This window comes from Hemiscyllium ocellatum, chromosome 19, assembly GCF_020745735.1.
Source record: "Hemiscyllium ocellatum isolate sHemOce1 chromosome 19, sHemOce1.pat.X.cur, whole genome shotgun sequence".
Lineage (NCBI taxonomy): Eukaryota > Metazoa > Chordata > Chondrichthyes > Orectolobiformes > Hemiscylliidae > Hemiscyllium > Hemiscyllium ocellatum.
This window is the reverse complement of record NC_083419.1, coordinates 17,463,377-17,485,430: the sequence shown is the minus strand read 5'-3', so window position 1 is coordinate 17,485,430 and position 22,054 is coordinate 17,463,377. Positions and strand designations below refer to the sequence as shown.

The window sequence follows — 22,054 nt, the reverse complement described above, 5'->3', positions numbered from 1 at the left end:
GATAGGGCCGGGTGCTGGCAGGTGGGACTAGTTTGGGTTAGGATACCTGGTCGGCATGGACGGGTTGGACCGAAGGGTCTGTTTCCATGCAGTACATCTCTATGACTCCAATTCCACAAAGCATGTTTAGAATGTTTTTCGTTTACATCAACTGGCACACTCCATCCATCATTTAAACCCTACAAATCCCATGGAGCAAAATGGCTGGAACTGTTTCTGTTTCCAGAGGGGGATCAGCAAACATTATTCAACATTCCTCAGAGAACCGATAAATGAATACCAGTAGACCAACCTAACAAGCTGTTTAGTGTTTCTGCTGTTTGATTAAACATTATTTTAAATTGCTCAGTCACCAGCACCAGTCAGTGCTCTTGTTGCCTGCCAAGTGGAAAGATTCAAATTCCAAAATCCTAACAAATTTCTGCTGGGTAACACTAATTCAGAGGGCAGTCAGGAGTCACATTTTTGGGGGTTCCCTTCAGAATTCCTCCATGAACAATATTAATAAACTAGATGTACTGTTACTGTTATAAGACTGTTATGGTGAGGAGCATTTTAATCCAGATTTTACCAGTGCCAAATGCTCTGCTGCACATGAACTGGAGTTTAAAATGAAGGAAGATATACCCTCTTCAAACAAGCTGTGGAATGGACTGTCCAGGGAGGGAGAATTAAGATATTGGAGGGAATGAAGGGATTTTGTTTGAAATCAGTCAGTGGAGACTGTGGAGCCCCCACAAGTTGTGACCTCTCCTTTGCAAATTGATTCAACAGCATAATCCGAACACCACCTGGAGTTGACGTCAATGCTCATTCTAGGAATAATACATAAACGGAAACCCAGAGCTGATGGTGAAAGAATCACACCATTATTACAAGCACAAGGGAAGGCCTTTTGTCCTATTGGTGCCAATAAATGCTGGCCAGCCAGCTACACCCATGTTCAAGTGATTAAAAATGTTCACACTAGCTCTCCAAGTCAGCAGTTTACAATACCATTCTCTGACCTTCTCCACATAAACTGCACATTCTTCCTTTTCGGTGAACAAAGTCATTTTGAATGCTTCAACTGAAGCAGTTTCCACCACATTCACAGACAGTACATCCCGGACCTTAACCACTGTGTGCAAAGAAAACTGCCCTCAGCATTTTTGCTTCTTTTATCAATTACTTTAAATCTACAATCTCATACTCTTGATCCTGTCAGGAGGGAACAAGTTCTCCCTTTCTACGCTGCCTAATCCCTCAAATTTTGAATATCTCTAATGGATCTTCTCTCAGCCTTATTTCATCCAAGGAAAACAATCTTTGCTCAACTTACCTTCCTAACTCAAATTTCGCATTCCGTTTTCATGAATCTTTTCTTCCACTCCCTCCAATATTTTCACATCTTTCCTCAAGTGCCCAAAATTAAACACAATATTCTAGCTGAAGCCCAATAAATGTGAGATACAAATTCAACTAAACCTCCTTGGACTGAAAGCCTCCATTAATAAAGTCTAAGATGCTGCTGGCTTACAAACTGCTCTCCTTTTTCCTGAATGTATAATCCAGATTTTAATTGAGTTTATATTCCTCCAGACGCTGTGGTGGGATTTAAACTCAAGTTCTCGCGACATTAGTCCAATCCTCAGGATTACCAGTCCAGTATCATCATCATTATGCTGATGTTTCCAATTATACCCATCAGAAAAAAAGGAACAGGCTTATTCTCTTCTCTCTCCTAATGAGAAGGCCGAGGGTAGGTTACCTCTGCTCCTGAAGCTCCTTTTGAATTGTTACATTAATAAAGTATTAGATTAAAGAAAGCTTTGGTCATAAACTCCACCTTAGAAAGATAGCAGATATAGATTTTCCAGTCTCTCTCAGAATGAACGCTCTGTGTAAATAATGACATCAATTATCAAGAACACAATGCATAAACTCAGAGGGAGAGACACTGCACACTGTAAACACACATGAATAAGAACTGTCTCGAGGGATATGGAGCAAGAGCAGACAGGTGGGACTAGTTTGATTTGGGATACTGGTTGGACCGAAGGATCTGTTTCCGTGCTGTATGACTCTATGACCATCATTCAGGCCAGTGTAATGTCTATAAACATTTATTTCACTTTCAAGATGCACTCATCTGGAACACAGTGGATCTGATTTCCTCCAGGGAAAGACTTTCACAAGCAGGAACCACATCCTCTCGCTTCTTCATTACAAGAAATTATAAAGATGCTTAAAGTCCTTAGAGACACCAAATCATAATTCCCACAGAGCACTGTGAAACGTTCTAAAACTGCTACATAAACTTACATGTCCTTGTGAAGAGTGCAACAGCTGGTCAGAAAATTATTTCTGAGATTTTAAGTACTTTTAATCGATCAAGCTGTTGAGTGTTTCCGTTTGATTAAACATTATTTTAAATTGCTCTGTCACCAGCACCAGTCAATGCTCTTGTTGCCTGACAAGTGGAAAGATTAAATAAAATTCCAAAATCCTAACAAATTTCTGCTGGGTAACACTAATTCAGAGGGCAGTCAGGAGTCACATTTCTGGGGTTCCCTTCAGAATTCCTCCACGAACGATATTAATAAACCAGATGTACTGTTACAACAATCCTGCACTAAGACTGTAATGGTGAGTAGCATTTTAATTGAGTTTATATTCCTCCAGATGCCATGGTGAGATTTAAACTCAAGTTCTCTCAACGTTAGTCCAGTCCTCAGGATTACCAGTCCAGTAACACCATTATCACATTAATGTTTCCAATTATATCCATCAGGTAAAAAGAGAACAGGCTTGATCTGTTCTCTCGATGAGAAGGCTAAGAGTAGGTTAACTCATTTAAAATGACAGTTTGAACATGCACAGGGAGACTGCTTCCATTGATGAGTAAAACCAAATAACTATACACCATGAATATGACAGTCAACAAGAAAATAACTAGCATTTCAAAAATCACTTCATCTGGGGTGTGGGTGAAAATGTGTTGCTGGAAAAGCGCAGCAGGTCAGGCAGCATCCAAGAAGCAGGAGAATCGACGTTTCGGGCATAAGCCCTTCCAGGAGATACCTGAAGAAGGGCTCATGCCCGAAATGTCGATTCTCCTGCTCCTTGGATGCTGCCTGACCTGCTGCGCTTTTCCAGCAACACATTTTCAGCTCTGATCTCCAGCATCTGCAGTCCTCACTTTCTCCTGTGGTGAGAATGTGCAAGTTGCTACCATGTGCTGTGAATTGCATCATTGTATTCAGGAGGAAGTCAGATAAGGATTAAGGAGGATGAAACAGAAGAATATACTGATTGGATTTCAATGAGAGGTTGAGAGGGGCTCAACTGCAGCATAAACACTGGGCAGTTGGGCTCTCTGGTTCATATATCCTGCAATGTAAATCCAACATTACAAAATTACACATCTCTTAACTAACAATCAGAAACTGGTCCAGTTACCAACATGCCTTCACTGTGGGTATCTTTGTTGTCTTTCATTTAGTAGATTCCAGATGGAGCCCAAGATTGTCAAATGAAGGTGATTAGAACAAACACAAACAATATACTGGAAAATGTGTTGCTGGAAAAGCGCAGCAGGTCAGGCAGCATCCAAGGAGCAGGAAAATCGACGTTTCGGGCAAAAGCCCTTCTTCCGGAACGTCGATTCTCCTGCTCCTTGGATGCTACCTGACCTGCTGCGCTTTTCCAGCAACACATTTTTCAGCTCTGATCTCCAGCATCTGCAGTTCTCACTTTCTCCACAAACAATAACTGTTAGATTACCCAATATTTATTTCTAATCCTTGTCAATTCAAATCCATTCCTTGTTTCAGGAAGAAATGGTTATTCCAAGAGTCATGCTGTTTATGGGAATTGTGGATTCTCTCTGCCGTCGGCCATTTTCAGAAGCAAATGGTTACCACTCCAGTCTCCATGATCAATCTGCTTTCTCTGCAGCCAGGACCAGTAGCATGATGGGAGGTTTCCAAAAAGCAGTTACATTTGACAAACTTTTGGTTAACATTGGGAATGACTTCCAGCCAGACACGGGCAGGCTCATATGTAGAATCCCTGGGGCTTATTACTTCTCATTCACCGTTGGAAAGTATCCAAAAAAGATGCTCTCAGTCATGCTGATGAAGAACAGGTACGAGGTTCAGGCAATGGCCTTTGATGAGCATCGGCAAAAGAATCGCAAGGTGCAGAGCCAGAGCTTGATGCTGAGGTTGGACGTAGGTGACACTGTCTGGCTGTTGCTGCACGGTAACTCAAAGTATGCCCTGTATAGTAACATAGGGCCATACACAACTTTCACTGGCTACCTGGTCTATCCAGAATTGCCACCCTGTTGGCTCGGCAACAGTCTGCCTTTACTCCGCATCACTTCCAACAGCTCCCATTCCATTACTAAATCGAAAATAAACCAATCCACTCTCAGCTGCCTCACGGCTCAGCCAAAGGGCAGCCTTCCTTCTGCATTTTCTGCAGCCAGAACAACGTCACTGCTTGGGGAGAACACGGAGAATCTGCGACACAAGGCAGTTACATTTGACACAGAGTACATCAACATTGGCAAACATTTCGACAAGCTGAGTGGTTTCTTCACATGCCAGATCCCAGGTGCCTACTATTTCTCCTTCAATGTTGGGAAACATCCCCGGAAGGCCATCTCCGTTAAGCTGATGAAGAATCTCAGTGGGGTGCAGGCCATGATTTTTGACGAAGATGACAGTCAGCGCAGGGAGATGCAAAGCCAGAGTGTAATGCTCCAGCTGGCTGCAGGTGACAAAGTGTGGCTATACAGCCAGCAGCACCCACGCTTTGGTTTGTACAGCAACCATGGCAAGTACATCACCTTCACTGGATTCCTCATTTATCCAGACCCAAACATCCTGCAGAGTCGTGGGTCTACATGACTGTGTTAAACTGCTCAGCAATTGCAGACATTCTGCTTTAATTCCAAATGCATACAACAGTCAGCATGTCTGAATTTTACTGTAAAAGTATCTTTTGTTGCAGCTTTGTACCTAACTACAGGGTGATAGTTTAGTATCTTAAAGAAGATTTGAACTATACAACACTACAGCATAGAAGGTCATTTAGGTCATCAGATGTGCTTCAACTCCTTTAAGGTGCAATCCAGTTACTCCCGCTCTGTATCAATCTGCAATGTTTGCTCCTTTCAGCATGCATCAGTTCCCTTTAAAAAGGTCAACATGAATCTCTATCCACCCTGTCAAGGAGTGAAGGCCAAATCTTAATTGTGAATTAAGTGTTTAAACAAAGTTTTCCTTCTTGTCACTTCCAGCTCTTTTGCCAGTCACATTAAATCTTTGTTCCTTGGCATCAGCCTATCAGAAGCAATTTCTACAAAATGCAAAGCAAAAAACTACGATGCAGGAGATGTGAAATAAAAACAAAACGCTAGTGAAAGTCAGGTCTGAATGCATTTGTGGAGAAAGAAACCGAGTTAATGCTTGGAATCCAATTACTCTTCTGCAGAACCCAGAAGTGGAAATAACTTCTCCTTATTTACTCCATCCAAACCCCTCATGAAATCCTCCCCCGCCCCCTGCTGTTATCAGACTTCTGAATGGACCTCTGAAATTTAACTTGACCTCGTTCTTTGTGCACGTCTCTGAATTGTATTCCTTGTTCTGCTTTATTATCCTAATGCACGTATGGTATGATCTGCCTGTACTGCACACAAAACTTTTCACTGTAGCTAGATACATGTGACAATAATAAATCAAATCTCAACTTTCTCAGCTGAGAGAATCACCCTACTTTCTTCAGTCTCTCCCTCGAACAAACAGCTTTGATCCCTACAGCCAGTTTAGTAAATTTCCTCTGCACTTTCTCCAAAGCCTTCTCATCCTTTCTAATGTGTAGTATCCTGAAGTGTACATAATACTCCAGTTGGAGTACCAATTCAGCATAAATTTCTGGTGCTTGTATTCATTGTAATACAATCAAATATTTTATTTTTCTTTGGATTTTCATTATTGGAAAGGTGCAGTATCACTGGGATCAAACACAAGTCAGATGCTACACCCACACAATCCATGTAAAAATTGCTGGGGTTTGATCTAGAGACTCAAGGGTCGCATCCACTCACAACATGGATAAGGGGTGTGAAAGCAGGGTCACTAAATTAACATCCAACACAGCAACAAGTAGCGAAGTATGCTGTGAAGGAGACAAGAGGACGCAGATGGATATAAACAGGTTGAATGTGACAGCAAAATATGGAAGATTAAGTATAACGTGGGAAAATGTAAGTTGTTTACTTTGGCAGGAAGAATGAAAAAGCAGAGTATTACTCTAGCAGAAAAGGACTGCAGAATTCCAAAGTGCAGAGGCTTACAAGTTAGAATGCAGGTACAATACTCAAACTGGAAGACTATTAGGGTGCTGTCCTGGAATTGAACATAAATATAAGGTTATTAAGTTTCAGTTATACAGACCATTGGTGAAACGACATCTCAAATACTATGTGCAGTTTTGCTCTCATTACTTAAGTTTAAAAATGTATTGGAGGTGGTTCTGAGGGGTTTTACAAGATTGACAATTGGAATGATGGTTTGCTTTATGAGGATAGGTTGGACAGACTAGGCTTATTTTCACTGGAATTTAGAAAGGTGAGGGATGACTTCACTGAAGTGTACAAGATCCTGAACTGTTTTAATCAGGTGGATGAGGAAAACGTGTTTCCTGTTGTGCAAGAGTTCAGAATCAGGGACAATTATTTTAAATTAGGGATTACCCTTTTAGGACAGGAATGAGGAGTTTATTTTCCCGTCAGAGGATCAAGATAATTTGAAACTATTGGCTTCAGAAGGTGTTGAAGGGAAGGTCATTGATTATTTTTAAGGTAGGAGTGGACAGATTCTTGTTAGACAAGGAAATCAAGGGCGATCAGAGTACATGGGAATGAGAAATTTCAAACATAAACAGAGCAGCTGAGATCTTCTGAATGGTGAAGCAGGCTTGAGGGGCCGAAAGGTCTCTTTCTGGCCCTTTCTCAGTTGTAACAGTACAGCGTTTAAATACAGTAAAACAGCCCGAGGTACTCCACTGGAACATTATTAAACAAAATCTGACATTCAGCCATATAATATTTGGACAGACAGCCAAAAGCTTGGTTGGGGAGGTAGGTTTTACAGAGAGTTTGAGGAGGAAAGAGACAGAAAGGTGAAGAAGTTCAGAGAGTGAATCACTGAGTGCAGAGTCCAAATGGTTACAAGCACCACCTTAAATAATGGAGCAAAGGAAGGGGAGGATGAAAGAGAGCTGTACTTATCAAGGCAGACTCATATATGGGAGTGCACTTTAAAGTCACTAACCAGGCGAATGATTTTAACAGATGATGGCTACACAGATCAGAGCCGAGAAATCCAGGTTTGCAAGAGGTCAGTTAGAGAATCACCGACTTCCTGACTCTTAGGTTTAGATGCCAATAGTACTGAAAGGAAAAAGTGTTTGTTTCTGCTTACCTTGTCTGTATGTGAAGAGAGATTCGTCACGGGTTTCTTCTGAGACATATCCCAGAGAATCACTGACTGATCAGCAGATGCACTGGCCAGAACACTCCTACAGTACAACAAAAGCAATTGTAGTGACGGCCTCAAAGGTCTCTACCCTTCAGGAAATCAGGATAACATCATGCTGCACTGAATTATTTTTGGTCTACTTCATTAAAGTACTTCATTAAAGTACTGAGAGCAAGAACAAAAACGATGGGCAACCATCTGTTCTAGAACTATAACCATTACAATCAGCCCCCCCAATGTGATCACAAGGCACACATCACTCATTTAAACCTGCGTGCTAGTTACTACCATTAAACCATCTACTTTCTCCTGTCCCACTGGTTACTAGCAGCAAACCAAATACTTTCTAATTCCCTGCTAGTTACTAGCATTAAGTGACACAGACAAGAATAAAATAAGCCAACAGCACCATCTTCTGGCGGTTGGTCAAATGACTGTTTTTACAGTAGGGGTGGGAAGGGAAATATATCCCTGGTGGTGGAGTCTGACTGACCCACATGCGCCCCAGTGATCTCTAGGATACATGGAATAGTCCATTTTCTACAGTTACACTGGCGCCATTCCCCACCTTTTCCTCCGCCACACTGACGGTTGTGTTGGCACCACCTCGTGCTCCCACGAGGAGGGTGAACACCTCGTCAACCTCACTAACACCTTCCATCCTGACCTTAAATTCACCTGGACCATCTTGGACATCTCCCTCCTCTTCCTGGATCTCTCAGTCTCCACCTCTGGTGACTGAGTCAACACGGGCATCTATGGTGGTGGAGGCGGCCAAGAACTTGCATGCCGCCTCCCTATTTCCTAATGAAGGGCTTATACTCGAAATATCGACTCTCCTTCTCCTCGGATGCTGCCTGACCTGCTGTGCTTTTCCAGCACCACACTTTTTGGCTCTGACTCTCCAGCATCTGCAGTCCTCACTTTCTTTAATTACACAGACCCACATCAGCGGGAGAATTCGTGCAAACACAGGAACTAACTAATATTCACTAATTAGGTTATGATTTAATATAAATGCATATTTTATTACAACTTACAAAAACAAAATTGCTTCCAGGAAAACAGAGAAAGCTTTGCCCATCACCTCATCAAACAAACTGTTTGACTCAGCTCATAATGGAATCGGTCCCAAACTTGTAATATCCTTCTTTGCCACATTACAAGTTGGACATACTTATAAAGGAAATAACATGCCACTGCTGATATTACCTGATGTTTTTGTTCCAAGATAGATCAAGAACTGCATCTGTATGTCCCTCCGCCCAATTCTCTGCACCCTGAAATAACAAGTTAACAAATGAGAAATTTTAGGCTTACCTCTCCTAGTCGATTCCCCAGAGAGGCGAACAGAAAAACAAGTTTCAAACAATGTAGACTGGCTTTCAATACACAGTTACAACTGTCTGCGCGCGCACGCACACACACACACACACCAGGAAAAAACATAATCTGACCATGGCTAAACAGCCATTGTTCAGAGAACAACAGAATGACCACAAGTTGTAGATTGTAGAGACACCAGGCCTAATTCTTCAATCGTTGATGCCAAGATGAGCAATAGTTGACCCGTGCCCAGGCTGGCAGATGAAGGCTAGTGAAAAAGGACAGCAAAGTGGTCCACTCCCTTTCACTATCGTTTACATATAATGTGATGTGGAGAATCAAACACATTTCAAGAATGACAAACAGGCTGGACTTTCAGTTGACTGCGTACTCAGACTGTGGAGACAGACTTCAGCTACTGATTAGTCAGTCTGACCGGTACTAACCAGTAGCAACATGGAGTGAATACTAACGTGAGCCACCCATAGCGTGGTAACTACACGGGCACAATACCTTTTTGCCCTGTTTCTTCTTTTTTGTCTTCTTTTTCCCCAGACTGAAGACGGGTTCCAGACAATCAACTGTATCCAGATTCCACACGTCAATCACAGGAGTCATGTTACCCACAGCAACATAATTCCCTACAAGGAGAATATTCTGGTCAGGGATGGGAGAGGAAAGCAGGTTAAAAAGCACCAACAGAACATCTGCTTCTGGAGATTTTAAATAGCCAGGGATTGTCCAACATACTTGGCCAGGCTCTGGAAGTGGACAACAGCTTCAAGAGGCAAAGCCCCAATCAGTCTTCACCTTATTAGCAAGAGTCTTGCAGCTAAAAGCCTGATCTTTTGACCACTGCAACCAGTGTGACCAATATATGACTTCTACTAGAGGAAATTTCCTTGAATACTATTCTTTTCTAAACTGACCTGTTAGTTTTTCTGGGTTTGGATCAAAGTTGAGCCATTCAATAGACAATGGATAGGCAGGAAGCAGCACATCATGATGGACATAGAGAGATTGCTCCTCCTGGTTGTGAACTGCAAGAGACAGTGTGAGTACGTTAAATTTGAAAAACAATTTTTACACATGATGCAATGCAGCACCAATAACCAAAACACCATTCAACATGGATGAGCAGAACTCTGCATACATCTAGCCTAATGGAAAGCAAAATACTTTCTTTGTATAGCACCTTTCATGAACTCAGCACAGTTCCACATGCGGCATAGCAAAAAAGGTGCTTTTCAAGTGAAGTCACTTGTGACATAACGTAGAAGACATGGCCCCAGAAACAAAACTATGATAATGACCAAACGATCTGTGCTTTTTTCCCCCTAAGTATTGTTGACTGGGAAGAATGTCCCCAACTCTTCTTCAAAATAGTGCCCCAGGAAGCCTTTACATTCCCTCACCATGAAAGACAGCACTTCTGACAGTGCTGTCAACTCCCTCAATTGGCCTGGATATTTTGAGGCTTAAGTCTCTTGAGTGAGATTTAAATATTCGTCTAACACTAACATTAACATGATGCCTACGGATTGAGAATATGGGTCAGTTCTTTACACAGTATACTGTACAACACAATTCACACAACAGCAATTTAAACCACATGCAGAAGGTTCAGACCAGCAATAATTAAAGCACCATAATGCCACAATCCCAAGATGATTTCACATTCACTGATATCATCCCACACAAAAAGCTTCTTCCAAGATACTAAAGGCAAAGCCTCAGACAGTGGGATGTCTAATATCACTAGGATCTTTACTGGCAATCTCACCATATATCTCGAGGCTGCAGCAATCCTTCTCAGCTTTTCCCACAATGATTAGATTGTCAGTGGGCTTGATTTTGAAATCGTCATCTTCATAGTGGTCCTACAACAGACAATGCTGCTTTAAGTTTCAAGTTACTGTAATATTGAGAGTAGGAGCACATTAATTGTAATTTAATTAAATTAAATTTACACATTTAGTAATCATTAAAATTTCTGCAACAAGATCATTAAGGAGAAAAAGTCACAGGAAGGGACAGGTGGATAAGAATAATTCTGTGAAGTTTCACACTCCAACTTACTGTATCTTTAAGAGTGACATATGGATCATCGTCATTGCTAGCATAGACTGAGAGTCCTCCCAAACTGTCACCCAGATTCACTCCACCTAGATGGAAAATCAAGAGTCATCATTTAAAACCTCTATAAGAAGCCTCAAGGTTAATTATTCCAGGGATGTTTGCTGCTAAACATTATTAATTAAGTGGCACATAACTAAGGACTGAACAAGTAATATGTTACAAACAACATGTCACGCTGTCTCTTGGCTTAGGATGCTGCAAAGAGATCACATGTGCAAGGTGCATCCAATGTCATTCAGAGTTGCCAGAAAACAGCAGCCAGTATCAAAGATGTTGTATTCTGGGTACTCTGGGGCTCAGAAGCCTGAATCATACTCAGCATTTATTGAAGGTGATGAGGGGTGGTGGAGGGAATGGAGAGGTGGGGTTGTTAGACAGAGGCCTTTGCAGAATGGTTACAGCAGTGAGGCCTAAGCAGTGACACTGTTCCTAGGGCCATCCATGGATAGGGACACAATCTTGAAATGTTGTTTGAAGAGGGGGAACAGTAGCTAAAATGCCAAATGTCAGATTACCAACTCCCTTGTTTATTTCTGAATAAACTTGCACGGCTGACAGATGCACATCAAATGTGTGGTTAAATATTTGGTTTAGGTTGCTGGTCTAGTAATCCAGGGGTCCATGGCAGATGGTGGAATTTGAACTTAATCAATCTATAGTTCTAGGACTGAAAGCCAGTCTCAGACCATGAGCTGCCATTTGGAAGATCACTGTTTCCCTAGTGTTGAAAGAAGCCATTTGGCCCATTGAGTCAGCGCCTACTCTCTGAAGAGCATGCCTCCCTCACCCCCAGCAGCACAGTATCTCAAAAGATTATTGGGGCTGGATAAAATTATAGAGATAAGGTACAGAGATAAGGAAAGCCATGACAGAACATAGAAAAATACAGCACAGTACAGGTCCTTCAGCCTACAATGTTGTGCCGAGGATTAGTCCTAATCTAAAATAACTTAACAGTCCCCTCAATTCACTGCTGTCCATGTGCCTGTCCAGCAGTCGCTTAAATGTCCCCAATGACTCTGCTTCCACCATCACCTCTGGCAACGCATTCCATGCATTCACAACTCTCTGCGTAAAGAACCTATCACTGACATCTCCTCGATACCTTCCTCTTAACACTTTAAAACTATGACCCCTTGTGGCAGTCAATCCTGTTGGGGGTAAAAAGTCTCTGGCTCTTGACTCTATCCATGCCTCTCATTACTTGTACACCTCGATCAGGTCACCCCTCTTCCTCCATCTCTTCAGAGAAAAAAGTCCGAGCTCATTCAACTTCTCCTCGTAAGAGGAACCCTCCAGTCTAGGCAGCATCATGGTAAACCTCCTTTGTACAGTTTCCAAAGCCTCCGTATTTTTCCTATAATAGGGCGACCAGAACTGGACACAATATTGCAAGTGTGGTGTCACCAGGGTTTTGTAGAGCTGCAACAAAACCTCATGGCTCTTAAACTTGAATCCCCTGTTAATGAAAGCCAAAACACCATATGCTTTCTTAACAACCCTATCCACTTAGGCGACAACTTTGAGGGATCTATGCACTTGATCATGAAGATCCCTCTGTTCCTCCACACTACCAAGAATCCTGTCTTTAATCCTACGTTTAGCATTCAAGTTTGACCTTCCAAAATGCATCACTTCACATCTATTCAGGTTGAACACCATCTGCCATTTCTCAGCCCAGCTTTGCATACTGTCAAAGTCACGCAGCAGCGTGCAATAGCCTTCTATACTATCAATGGTACCTCTCAACTTTGTGTCATATGCAAACGTACTAACCCACCCCTCAACCTCCTCATCCAAGCCATTTATAAAAACTACGAAGAGCAGAGGACCAAGAACAGAGCCATGCGGGTCACCACTGATCTCCAGGCAGAATACTTTCCATCTACAACCACTCTCTGCCTTCTGCCAGCCAACCAATTCTGAATCCAGACAGCCAAATCTTCCTGTATCCTATACACCCTAATTTTACGAATGAGCCTACTGTGGGGGACTTTTTCAAACTCCTTGCTGAAGTTCATGTACACCACATTCACTGCTTAATCTTCGTAAATCTATCTCATCACCTCCTCAAAGAACTCAATAAAATTTGTGAGGCATGACCTGACCCTTACAAAGCCACACTGACTGCCTTTAATCACACCATGATTTTTCAAATAGTCATAAATCCTATCCCTCAATTCCTTCCAAACCCTTGCTGACCCCAGACATAAGACTGACTGGTCTGCAATCGCTAGGGATTTCCCTATTACCCTTCTTGAAAAGAGGAACAACATTCGCCTGTCTTAAATCCTCTGGTACGACTCCCATGGAGAGGGAGGAAGCAAAGATCTTTGCCAGTGGCTGAGCAACCTCCTTGCTCGACTCCCAGAACAAGATCTAGGATGGGAGCAGCAAATGAGAACAATTTGTTAAGATTTCTCTTGTGCAAAATAAATCAAGAAATAAATTGTTCTCAAATAGATCAAGACGAAAGTATCAAAAGCCCTGCAGAAAAGCTTACCTGCTTGAAATGGGAATTTTATGGAGGCTGAAGTGCTGTGGTTGATTCGACAGTTGAAATGATAAACAATGTTATTGTGATTTTACCAGCCGACAGAGCGATCGCTGGCATTACCTCCTTCTCTGACACTCACCATCCTCTTCTTCATATTGATCAAGATCATATTCTGCCAGACTGTCATTGTCTTCCTCTTCTCCCGCCTCTTGTGTTTTGGAATCACTCGAGGCAAGGTTGTCTGTTCCATCCATCAACTCCTCCTCATTCCCTCCTTCTGCCTTTTCCTCAGCCTCCTCCTGATCACTGGAAACAAACACATAACATTGAGCATGTTTAACAGTTGAAAACCTCACTCATTCTGCCACTTGCCATTGTTTGGCTGCCACACCTAAAAGGCTGGTAGCTAAACACCAACATTCTTCATCCTTTCTTCAATAAAGAAGGGGAAGACTGCAACTTACTCAAATTCTTCTCTTGCATCGAGGATTAATTGCTGCAACTCCTCCTTACTCAGAGTCACCTAGAAATGAAAATTTACTGAAATTAACAACATTGGAAAGATAACGTGACCTGACATGAGGATTCCATGACAGGAAGAAATCAAACATTTAATGCATTTCCCTGCATTCTGAAACCAGCAAAGTGAAACTAGTTGTTTCCTGAGAAATCCCCAACAGCAGACTCCAGGATCAAGAGCTCCAATAACTCTCGGGTGTGTGTTATAATCCTGCTGATGGTACAACTGGTTAAGTTAAATCCCAGAATTAAAGCTAGCTTGAGAGATGTGCTTTATTCTTTATCTAACATGACAGTTACTTGCAGGCATGTTCACACAAATTCAATTTTCGTCTACAAGTGAATTACATGAAAATAAATTTTATAAGCTGTCTAAATATAGAAGACAGTAAACAATGTACCAAACTATTTCCCAATGCTACCCATTACAGAAGTTTTCAGTCCAGAGAACTTATAAATCCTATTTAGTTACATATCAGACAACACCAGGTTATAGTCCAACATGTTTACGTAGAGGCACTAGTTTTCGGAGCGCTGCTCCTTCATCAGACGATTGCGGAGAATACGATTGTAAGACACAGATCCCTCGATCCCTCCCTCCCTCGAATTCTACAAAGGAGTGTATCCTAACAGCGTCCCCTCCCTCTCCATTCAGCTCCTCCAATCCCTCCCCAGATAATCTCTCCAACACTGTCCTGGAATCTGTCAAAAAGTTGCAGAAAAAAGTTGTGTGCGCGCGCGTACGTGCTATTTGGAGACTTACCCCACAAAAGCAGCAGCAGCAGTCTTATTGGTGGTGTCCAGTCCACCTGGCTGCCCCGGAGGAGGGGGTGGGGGCAGGCACGGGAGTGGTGTTGGACAGGGTTGGGGGCGGGGTTGAAGAGCAGGAAGTGACTGGGGGGTTGGATGGGGGTCTGGGGCGGCGGAGGCTCACGTGCTTTGTGCTGGGGGACAGTGGGCGGTGCTGGACAGTTAGTAGTGGGGTCTCATGTGCTGAGTGCTTCTCCGAGCAGACTCCAAACCCCAGAGGAAAGGCATTAAATTGATTAACCGAATAATCGAGTATCCGAATGAAATAGTGCCCGCCCATCTCGTTCTGATAATTGCGGTTCCCTTGTATAGTGCCGTGGGGGCACCTGTAGTGTGACATGAACCCAAGGTCCCGGTTGAGGCCAGCCCCACGAGTACCAAACTTGGCTATAAGCCTCTGCTCGGCCACTTGGCATTGTTGCTTGTCCCGAAGTCCGTCTTGGAAGGCGGTCACCCGAAAGTGCGAGGTTGAATGTCCTGGAGTGCTGAAGTGCTCTCTGACTGGGAGGGAACACTGCTGTCTGTTGATTGTTCTGCAGTGTCCATTCATCCGTTGCTGTAGCCTCTACTTGGTCTTGCCAACATACCATGCCTCAGGGCATCCTTGACTGCAGCGTATGAGATAGACAATGTTGACTGAGTCGCATGAATACCTGCCATGTACATGGTGGGAGGTGTCCCCACACATAATGGTGTTATTCGTGTACGTACTCTGACACGTCTTGCAGCACCCACCGTGACAAGGTTGTATGGTGTTGTCCTGAAAGCTGGGCAGTTTGATACAAACACTGATCTGTTTGAGGTTTGGTGATTGTTTAAAGGTGAGAAGTGAGGTGTGGGGAAGGTCTTGGCGAGGTGCTCATCCTTATTGATAATGTGTTGCAGGCTGCAAAGAACATGGCACAGTTTTTCAGCTCCTGGGAAGTACTGGACAACGAAGGGTACCCTGCTGGTTGCAGCTCGTGTCTGCCTCCTGAGGAGGTCATTATGGTTTCTCGCTGTGGCACGTCGGAACTGGCGGTCAATGAGTTGAGCATCGTACCCCATTCTTATGAGGGCATCCTTAAGTACTTCCAGGTGCCCATCATGTTCCTCCTCATCAAAACAGATCCTGTATATGCATAGGGTTTGTCCATAGGGGGTGGCTGTTTTAATATGTTTCAGGTGGAACTGGAGAAGCGTAGCATCATGAGGTTATCCGTGGGTTTGTGGTACAGTGAGCTGCTGAGATGCCCATCCTTGTTGGAGATGCAGGTGTCCAAGAATGAGACAGATAGTAGAGTGTAGGCCATGGTGAGTTTGATGGTGGGATGAAACTCATTGATATCACTGTGTAGTTGTTTCAGTGACTCCTCGCCATGGGTCCAGAGAAAGAAAATGTCTTCAATATACCTGATGTATAATGTTGGTTGGAGGTCCGGCATAGAAAAGTCTTGTTTGAACCTGTGCATGAAAATGTTGGCACATTGGGGTGCAAATTTGATCCCCATCACTAGTCCGTGTCTGGATGATGAACTGGTTGTCAAAGGTGAAAACTTTGTGTTTGAGGATGAAGCTGATGAGTTGTAGAACGGTGCTCAAGATCGGCAGTTGTTGTGTTGAGTACTGAGGCTGTTGTTGCGATACCGTCATTGTGGGGGATGCTGGTGTAGACTGCCGAAACATCCATTGTGACAAGGAATGTTCCCTGTTTGACTGGTCCGTGGGTGTTGATTTTCAGTAAGAAATCTGTTGTGTTGCACAGAAGCTGGGGGTCCCCTGTATAACGGGCTTCAAGATGCCTTCGACATAGCTAGAGAGGTTCTTACACAGGGTCCCATTGTCTGATACGATGGGACGTCCTGGTATGTTGGCTTTGTGTATCTTTGGAAGGCAGTAGAAGTCACCTACGTGAGATGTATGTGGGATGAGGGCACGTAGGGAACTCTGAAGGACTGGATCCAAAGTACTGATTAATGTGTTTAGTTCACGGGTATGCTTTTTGGTCAGATCGGCCAGTAGTTGCTTGTAGTGTTCCTGGTTGTTCACTTGTCGGTACACTTCCTTGCAGTAATCCGTTGTATTCTGAATGACGATGGCTCCTCCTTTATCTGTTGGTTTGATGACAATGTTGTGATTGGTTTTGAGATGGTGATTGGTGCTGCATTGTGATCGGATGATGTTCTGCTCTACCCTGTGGGTGCGGCTGATGAATCTGGCATTTACATATTTCCTGACAGTTTGAGCATACACGTCAAGCCGCCAGACACTTGAGAATATAACGTTTAAATGTTCTGCGATCTACATAAGAACAAACTGAAACCAACATGGTCATTCTAAAAGATGAGAGATTTAACAAACAATCAGGTTATTTTTCAATGTATAATCTCAGTTACATCACACTGTAAACTTTTGCTACAAATTCTGTGCCTTACAATTGTGTACTCCACAACTACCTGATGAAAGAGCAGCATGCAAAAAGCTAGTTGGACTATACCTGCTGTTGTGAGATTTTTAACTTTGTCCACACCAGTCCAACAGTGGCATCTGCAAATCAGATTCCTATCGAATTCTCTCAGTTGCATCTTCACTGACGAGTGACATTTTTTGTGGCAGACTTTTCAGATAACCCAAGTAGCTCATTACAACTGTATAATATGAGCACTCCAAAAATGTGGCAATACATCTTTCCAATTTCTATTCCCTGACAGCGCAGTGCTGACCCCCCGACAGTGCGGCGCTCCCTCAGCTCCGGCACCCCCGACAGTGCGGCGCTCCCTCAGCTCCGGCACCCCCGACAGTGCGGCGCTCCCTCAGCTCCGGCACCCCCGACAGTGCGGCGCTCCCTCAGCTCCGGCACCCCCGACAGTGCGGCGCTCCCTCAGCTCCGGCACCCCCGACAGTGCGGCGCTCCCTCAGCTCCGGCACCCCCGACAGTGCGGCGCTCCCTCAGCTCCGGCACCCCCGACAGTGCGGCGCTCCCTCAGCACTGACCCTCTGACAGTGCGGCCCTCCCTCAGCACTGACCCTCCGACAGCGCGGCGCTCCCTCAGCACTGACCCTCCGACAGCGCGGCGCTCCCTCAGCACTGACCCTCCGACAGTGCGGCCCTCCCTCAGCACTGACCCTCCGACAGTGCGGCCCTCCCTCAGCACTGACCCTCCGACAGTGCGGCCCTCCCTCAGCACTGACCCTCCAACAGCGACCACTCCCTCAGCGCTGACCCTCGACAGTGTGGCACTCCCTCAGCACTGACCCTCCGACAGTGCGGCACTCCCTCAGCACTGACCCTCTGACAGTGTGGCCCTCCCTCAGCACTGACCCTCTGACAGTGTGGCCCTCCCTCAGTACTGACCCTCCGACAGTGCGGCCCTCCGACAGTGCAGCACTCCCTCAGCACTGACCCTCCGACAGTGCAGCACTCCCTCAGCACTGACACCCCCGATAGTGCGGCACTCCCTCAGCACTGACCCTCCGACAGTGCGGCCCTCCCTCAGCACTGACCCTCCGACAGCGCGGCCCTCCCTCAGCACTGACCCTCAGACAGCGCGGCCCTCCCTCAGCACTGACCCTCCGACAGCGCGGCCCTCCCTCAGCACTGACCCTCCGACAGCGCGGCCCTCCCTCAGCACTGACCCTCCGACAGCGCGGCCCTCCCTCAGCACTGACCCTCCGACAGCGCGGCCCTCCCTCAGCACTGACCCTCCGACAGCGCGGCCCTCCCTCAGCACTGACCCTCCGACAGCGCGGCCCTCCCTCAGCACTGACCCTCCGACAGTGCGGCGCTCCCTCAGCTCCGGCACCCCCGACAGTGCGGCGCTCCCTCAGCTCCGGCACCCCCGACAGTGCGGCCCTCCCTCAGCACTGACCCTCCGACAGTGCGGCCCTCCCTCAGCACTGACCCTCCGACAGTGCGGCCCTCCCTCAGCACTGACCCTCCGACAGTGCGGCCCTCCCTCAGCACTGACCCTCCGACAGTGCGGCCCTCCCTCAGCGCTGACCCTCGACAGTGTGGCACTCCCTCAGCACTGACCCTCCGACAGTGCAGCACTCCCTCAGCACTGACCCTCCGACAGCGCGGCCCTCCCTCAGCACTGACCCTCCGACAGCGCGGCCCTCCCTCAGCACTGACCCTCCGACAGTGCGGCGCTCCCTCAGCTCCGGCACCCCCGACAGTGCGGCGCTCCCTCAGCTCCGGCACCCCCGACAGTGCGGCCCTCCCTCAGCACTGACCCTCCGACAGTGCGGCCCTCCCTCAGCACTGACCCTCCGACAGTGCGGCCCTCCCTCAGCACTGACCCTCCGACAGTGCGGCCCTCCCTCAGCGCTGACCCTCGACAGTGTGGCACTCCCTCAGCACTGACCCTCCGACAGTGCAGCACTCCCTCAGCACTGACCCTCTGACAGTGTGGCCCTCCCTCAGCACTGACCCTCCGACAGTGCGGCCCTCCGACAGTGCAGCACTCCCTCAGCGCTGACCCTCCGACAGTGCGGCACTCCCTCAGCACTGACCCTCCGACAGTGCGGCACTCCCTCAGCACTGACCCTCCGACAGTGCGGCGCTCCCTCAGCACTGACCCTCCGACAGTGCGGCGCTCCCTCAGCACTGACCCTCCGACAGTGCGGCGCTCCCTCAGCACTGACCCTCCGACAGTGCGGCGCTCCCTCAGCACTGACCCTCCGACAGTGCGGCACTCCTTCAGCACTGACCCTCCGACAGTGCGGCACTCCTTCAGCACTGACCCTCCGACAGTGCGGCACTCCCTCAGCACTGACCCTCCGACAGTGCGGCACTCCCTCAGCACTGACCCTCCAACAGCGACCACTCCCTCAGCGCTGACCCTCCGACAGTGCGGCACTCCCTCAGCACTGACCCTCCAACAGCGACCACTCCCTCAGCGCTGACCCTCCGACAGTGCGGCACTCCCTCAGCACTGACGCCTTTACCCGATTCCTGACCTTGTCCGGGATTTCCTTGGTCACCCCGCGGGGGACCCAGCTAACACACGGGCTCAGGCTGCTCATGCCGCTCGAAGGGTCGGTAACGGCTGCAGTTGCTGTCCTCCGCGGCGGGAAAGGCCGGTGCGAACTCTCCCCAATGGCCGCGTGGCCCTCAGCGACAACAGGAGCACGCGGGACTTCCGGGGACTCACTTCCGGCCGAAACCCCGCCTTTCCCCATCGATCCCGCCCTTCAGCTTTGGCCCCGCCCCACCGCATCTCTCCCGCCCCGTCAGCCTGACTCCACCCCTTGGTGGGCGTTCCTGCTCTGTGATGTAATGTCTGATCTCAGTGTTGGTACCTGGTTGAAGGAGCATGTTCACCATTTGCAAGGGACAGTGCAGACTAAGATGGAATACTCACCACCTACCTGGATGAATGCAGAGGAGAAAGTGAGGTCTGCAGATGCTGGAGATCAGAGCTGAAAATGGTGTTGCTGGAAAAGCGCAGCAGGTCAGGCAGCATCCAAGGAGCAGGACATTCGACGTTTCGGGCATAGCCCTGAAGAAGGGTTTATGCCCAAATCGTCGAATCTCCTGCTCCTTGGATGCTGCCTGACCTGCTGCGCTTTTCCAGCAACACATTTTCAGTGGATGAATGCAGACCCAACAACACTCAAGAAGCTGGACAACGCAGCCTGCTTTATTGGCACCACATCCACAAACATCCACTCCCTCCACCACTGATGCTCAGTAGCAGCAGTGAGTACCATCCAAAAGATTCACTGCAGAAAATCATCAGGATTCCAGCAACAATCTTCCTAACCCGAAGCATTTACCATAAGCATGGCTACATGGGAATTCCATCCCCTTGTAAGCTCCCCTTCAAGTTTACACACCATCCTGACTTGGAACTTTATCCCTATTACAACTTTGTCACCGGGTCCTGAAACTTTCTCCCTAACAGCACTGTGTTTGTACTTAAAACACATAGACTGCAGCTAGGCTAGCATTTACTTCCATCTATAGTTGCCCATGAGAAGGTGATAGTGAGCCACTAAGTCAAGAAAATGTGTGAGGAACCTCCAGATAATGGTATTCTGATTTATTTGATGCCCTTGACCTTCTCTGTGGTAAAGTTCATGGGTTTGGAACATTATATCTCAGGAGCCTTGGTGTGTTGTTGCTATGCACCTTGTAAAGGATGATGTGGAGGTTCCGGTGTTTGACTGGGGTGGACAAAGTTAGAAATCAAACAATACCAGGTTATAGTCCCACAGTTTAATTGGAAGCACTAGGTTTCAGAGCACTGCTCCTTCATCAGGTGGTTGTGGAGCTCTACAGCTACCTGATGAAGGAGCAGCGCTCAGAAAGCTAGTGCTTCCAAATAAACCTGGTTGACTATAACCTGGTGTTGCATGATTTTTAACTTTCTTGTACATGATTCAAACTGCAGCCACTGGTGGTGAAAACAGGAAATGTTTAGTCTACATGAAATATCAATCAAACAGGATTATTTATCCGGATGATGTCAAACTTCATGTAAGTCGAGAGTATTCTATCACACTACTGATTTGTGCCTTTTTGGAGAGGATTTGGGGAGTCAGGAAATGAGTTAATTGGGCGGCACAGTGGCACAGTGGTTAGCACTGCTGCCTCACAGCGCCTGAGACCCGGGTTCAATTCCCGACTCAGGCGACTGACTGTGTGGAGTTTGCATGTTCTCCCCGTGTCTGCGTGGGTTTCCTCTGGGTGCTCCGGTTTCCTTCCACACTCCAAAGATGTGCGGGTCAGGTGAATTGGCCATGCTAAATTGCCTGTAGTGTTAGGTAAGGGGTAAATGTAGGGGTATGGGGGGGGGTTACGCTTCAGTGGGTCGGTGTGGACTTGTTGGGCCGAAGGGTCTGTTTCCACACTGTAAGTAATCTAAACGCTGCAGAATTCTGAGACTCTGACCTGCTGTTGCTGTCACAGTATTTGTATGGTTGGTTAGTTTCAGTTATTGGTTAATGGTATTATCCCAAGATTTACAGGGTATCCAGGAATGGTATCTGTTGAATGTTAACGGGCAATGGTTGGATTCTTTCACTGGAGATGGTCATTGCCTGGCACTTTTACAGTGAGAATTCTACTTGTCATTTATCAATCCAAACAAGGTATAGCTGTGTTTAGAGACTGAGTTCTTCAGTACCTGATCCAAAGAAAAGGAGTTCATAGAATGCTTACAGGATGGCCTTTTGGAACAGGTTGTGATGGAGTCCCCAAGGGAGCAGGCTATTCTGCACTTAGTGCTATGTAATGAGCCAGACT

General features: G+C 46.3%; 2 protein-coding genes across 2 annotated transcripts in view; one reads left to right on the top strand and one right to left on the bottom strand.

Moving 5' to 3' along the window:
* The window catches only part of pwp1 (PWP1 homolog, endonuclein), a 44,887-nt gene extending 24,934 nt beyond the window's left edge, over positions 1-19,953 (bottom strand). The window contains exons 1-9 of the mRNA XM_060839261.1: positions 19,765-19,953; positions 13,962-14,020; positions 13,637-13,803; positions 10,941-11,026; positions 10,645-10,741; positions 9,791-9,901; positions 9,375-9,502; positions 8,748-8,815; positions 7,479-7,575 (exon numbers count right to left, since the gene is read on the bottom strand). Of these exons, the coding sequence (XP_060695244.1) occupies positions 7,479-7,575; positions 8,748-8,815; positions 9,375-9,502; positions 9,791-9,901; positions 10,645-10,741; positions 10,941-11,026; positions 13,637-13,803; positions 13,962-14,020; positions 19,765-19,830 (879 nt within the window). The 5' untranslated portion in view covers positions 19,831-19,953. The remainder of the gene's footprint in view (positions 1-7,478; positions 7,576-8,747; positions 8,816-9,374; positions 9,503-9,790; positions 9,902-10,644; positions 10,742-10,940; positions 11,027-13,636; positions 13,804-13,961; positions 14,021-19,764) is intronic.
* c1qtnf13 (C1q and TNF related 13) lies at positions 3,927-4,898 on the top strand. The gene has a single exon (XM_060839564.1). It carries the CDS (start codon positions 3,954-3,956, stop codon positions 4,896-4,898), a length of 945 nt encoding a protein of 314 aa, XP_060695547.1. The 5' UTR covers positions 3,927-3,953.
* Positions 19,954-22,054: the final 2,101 nt, after the last annotated feature.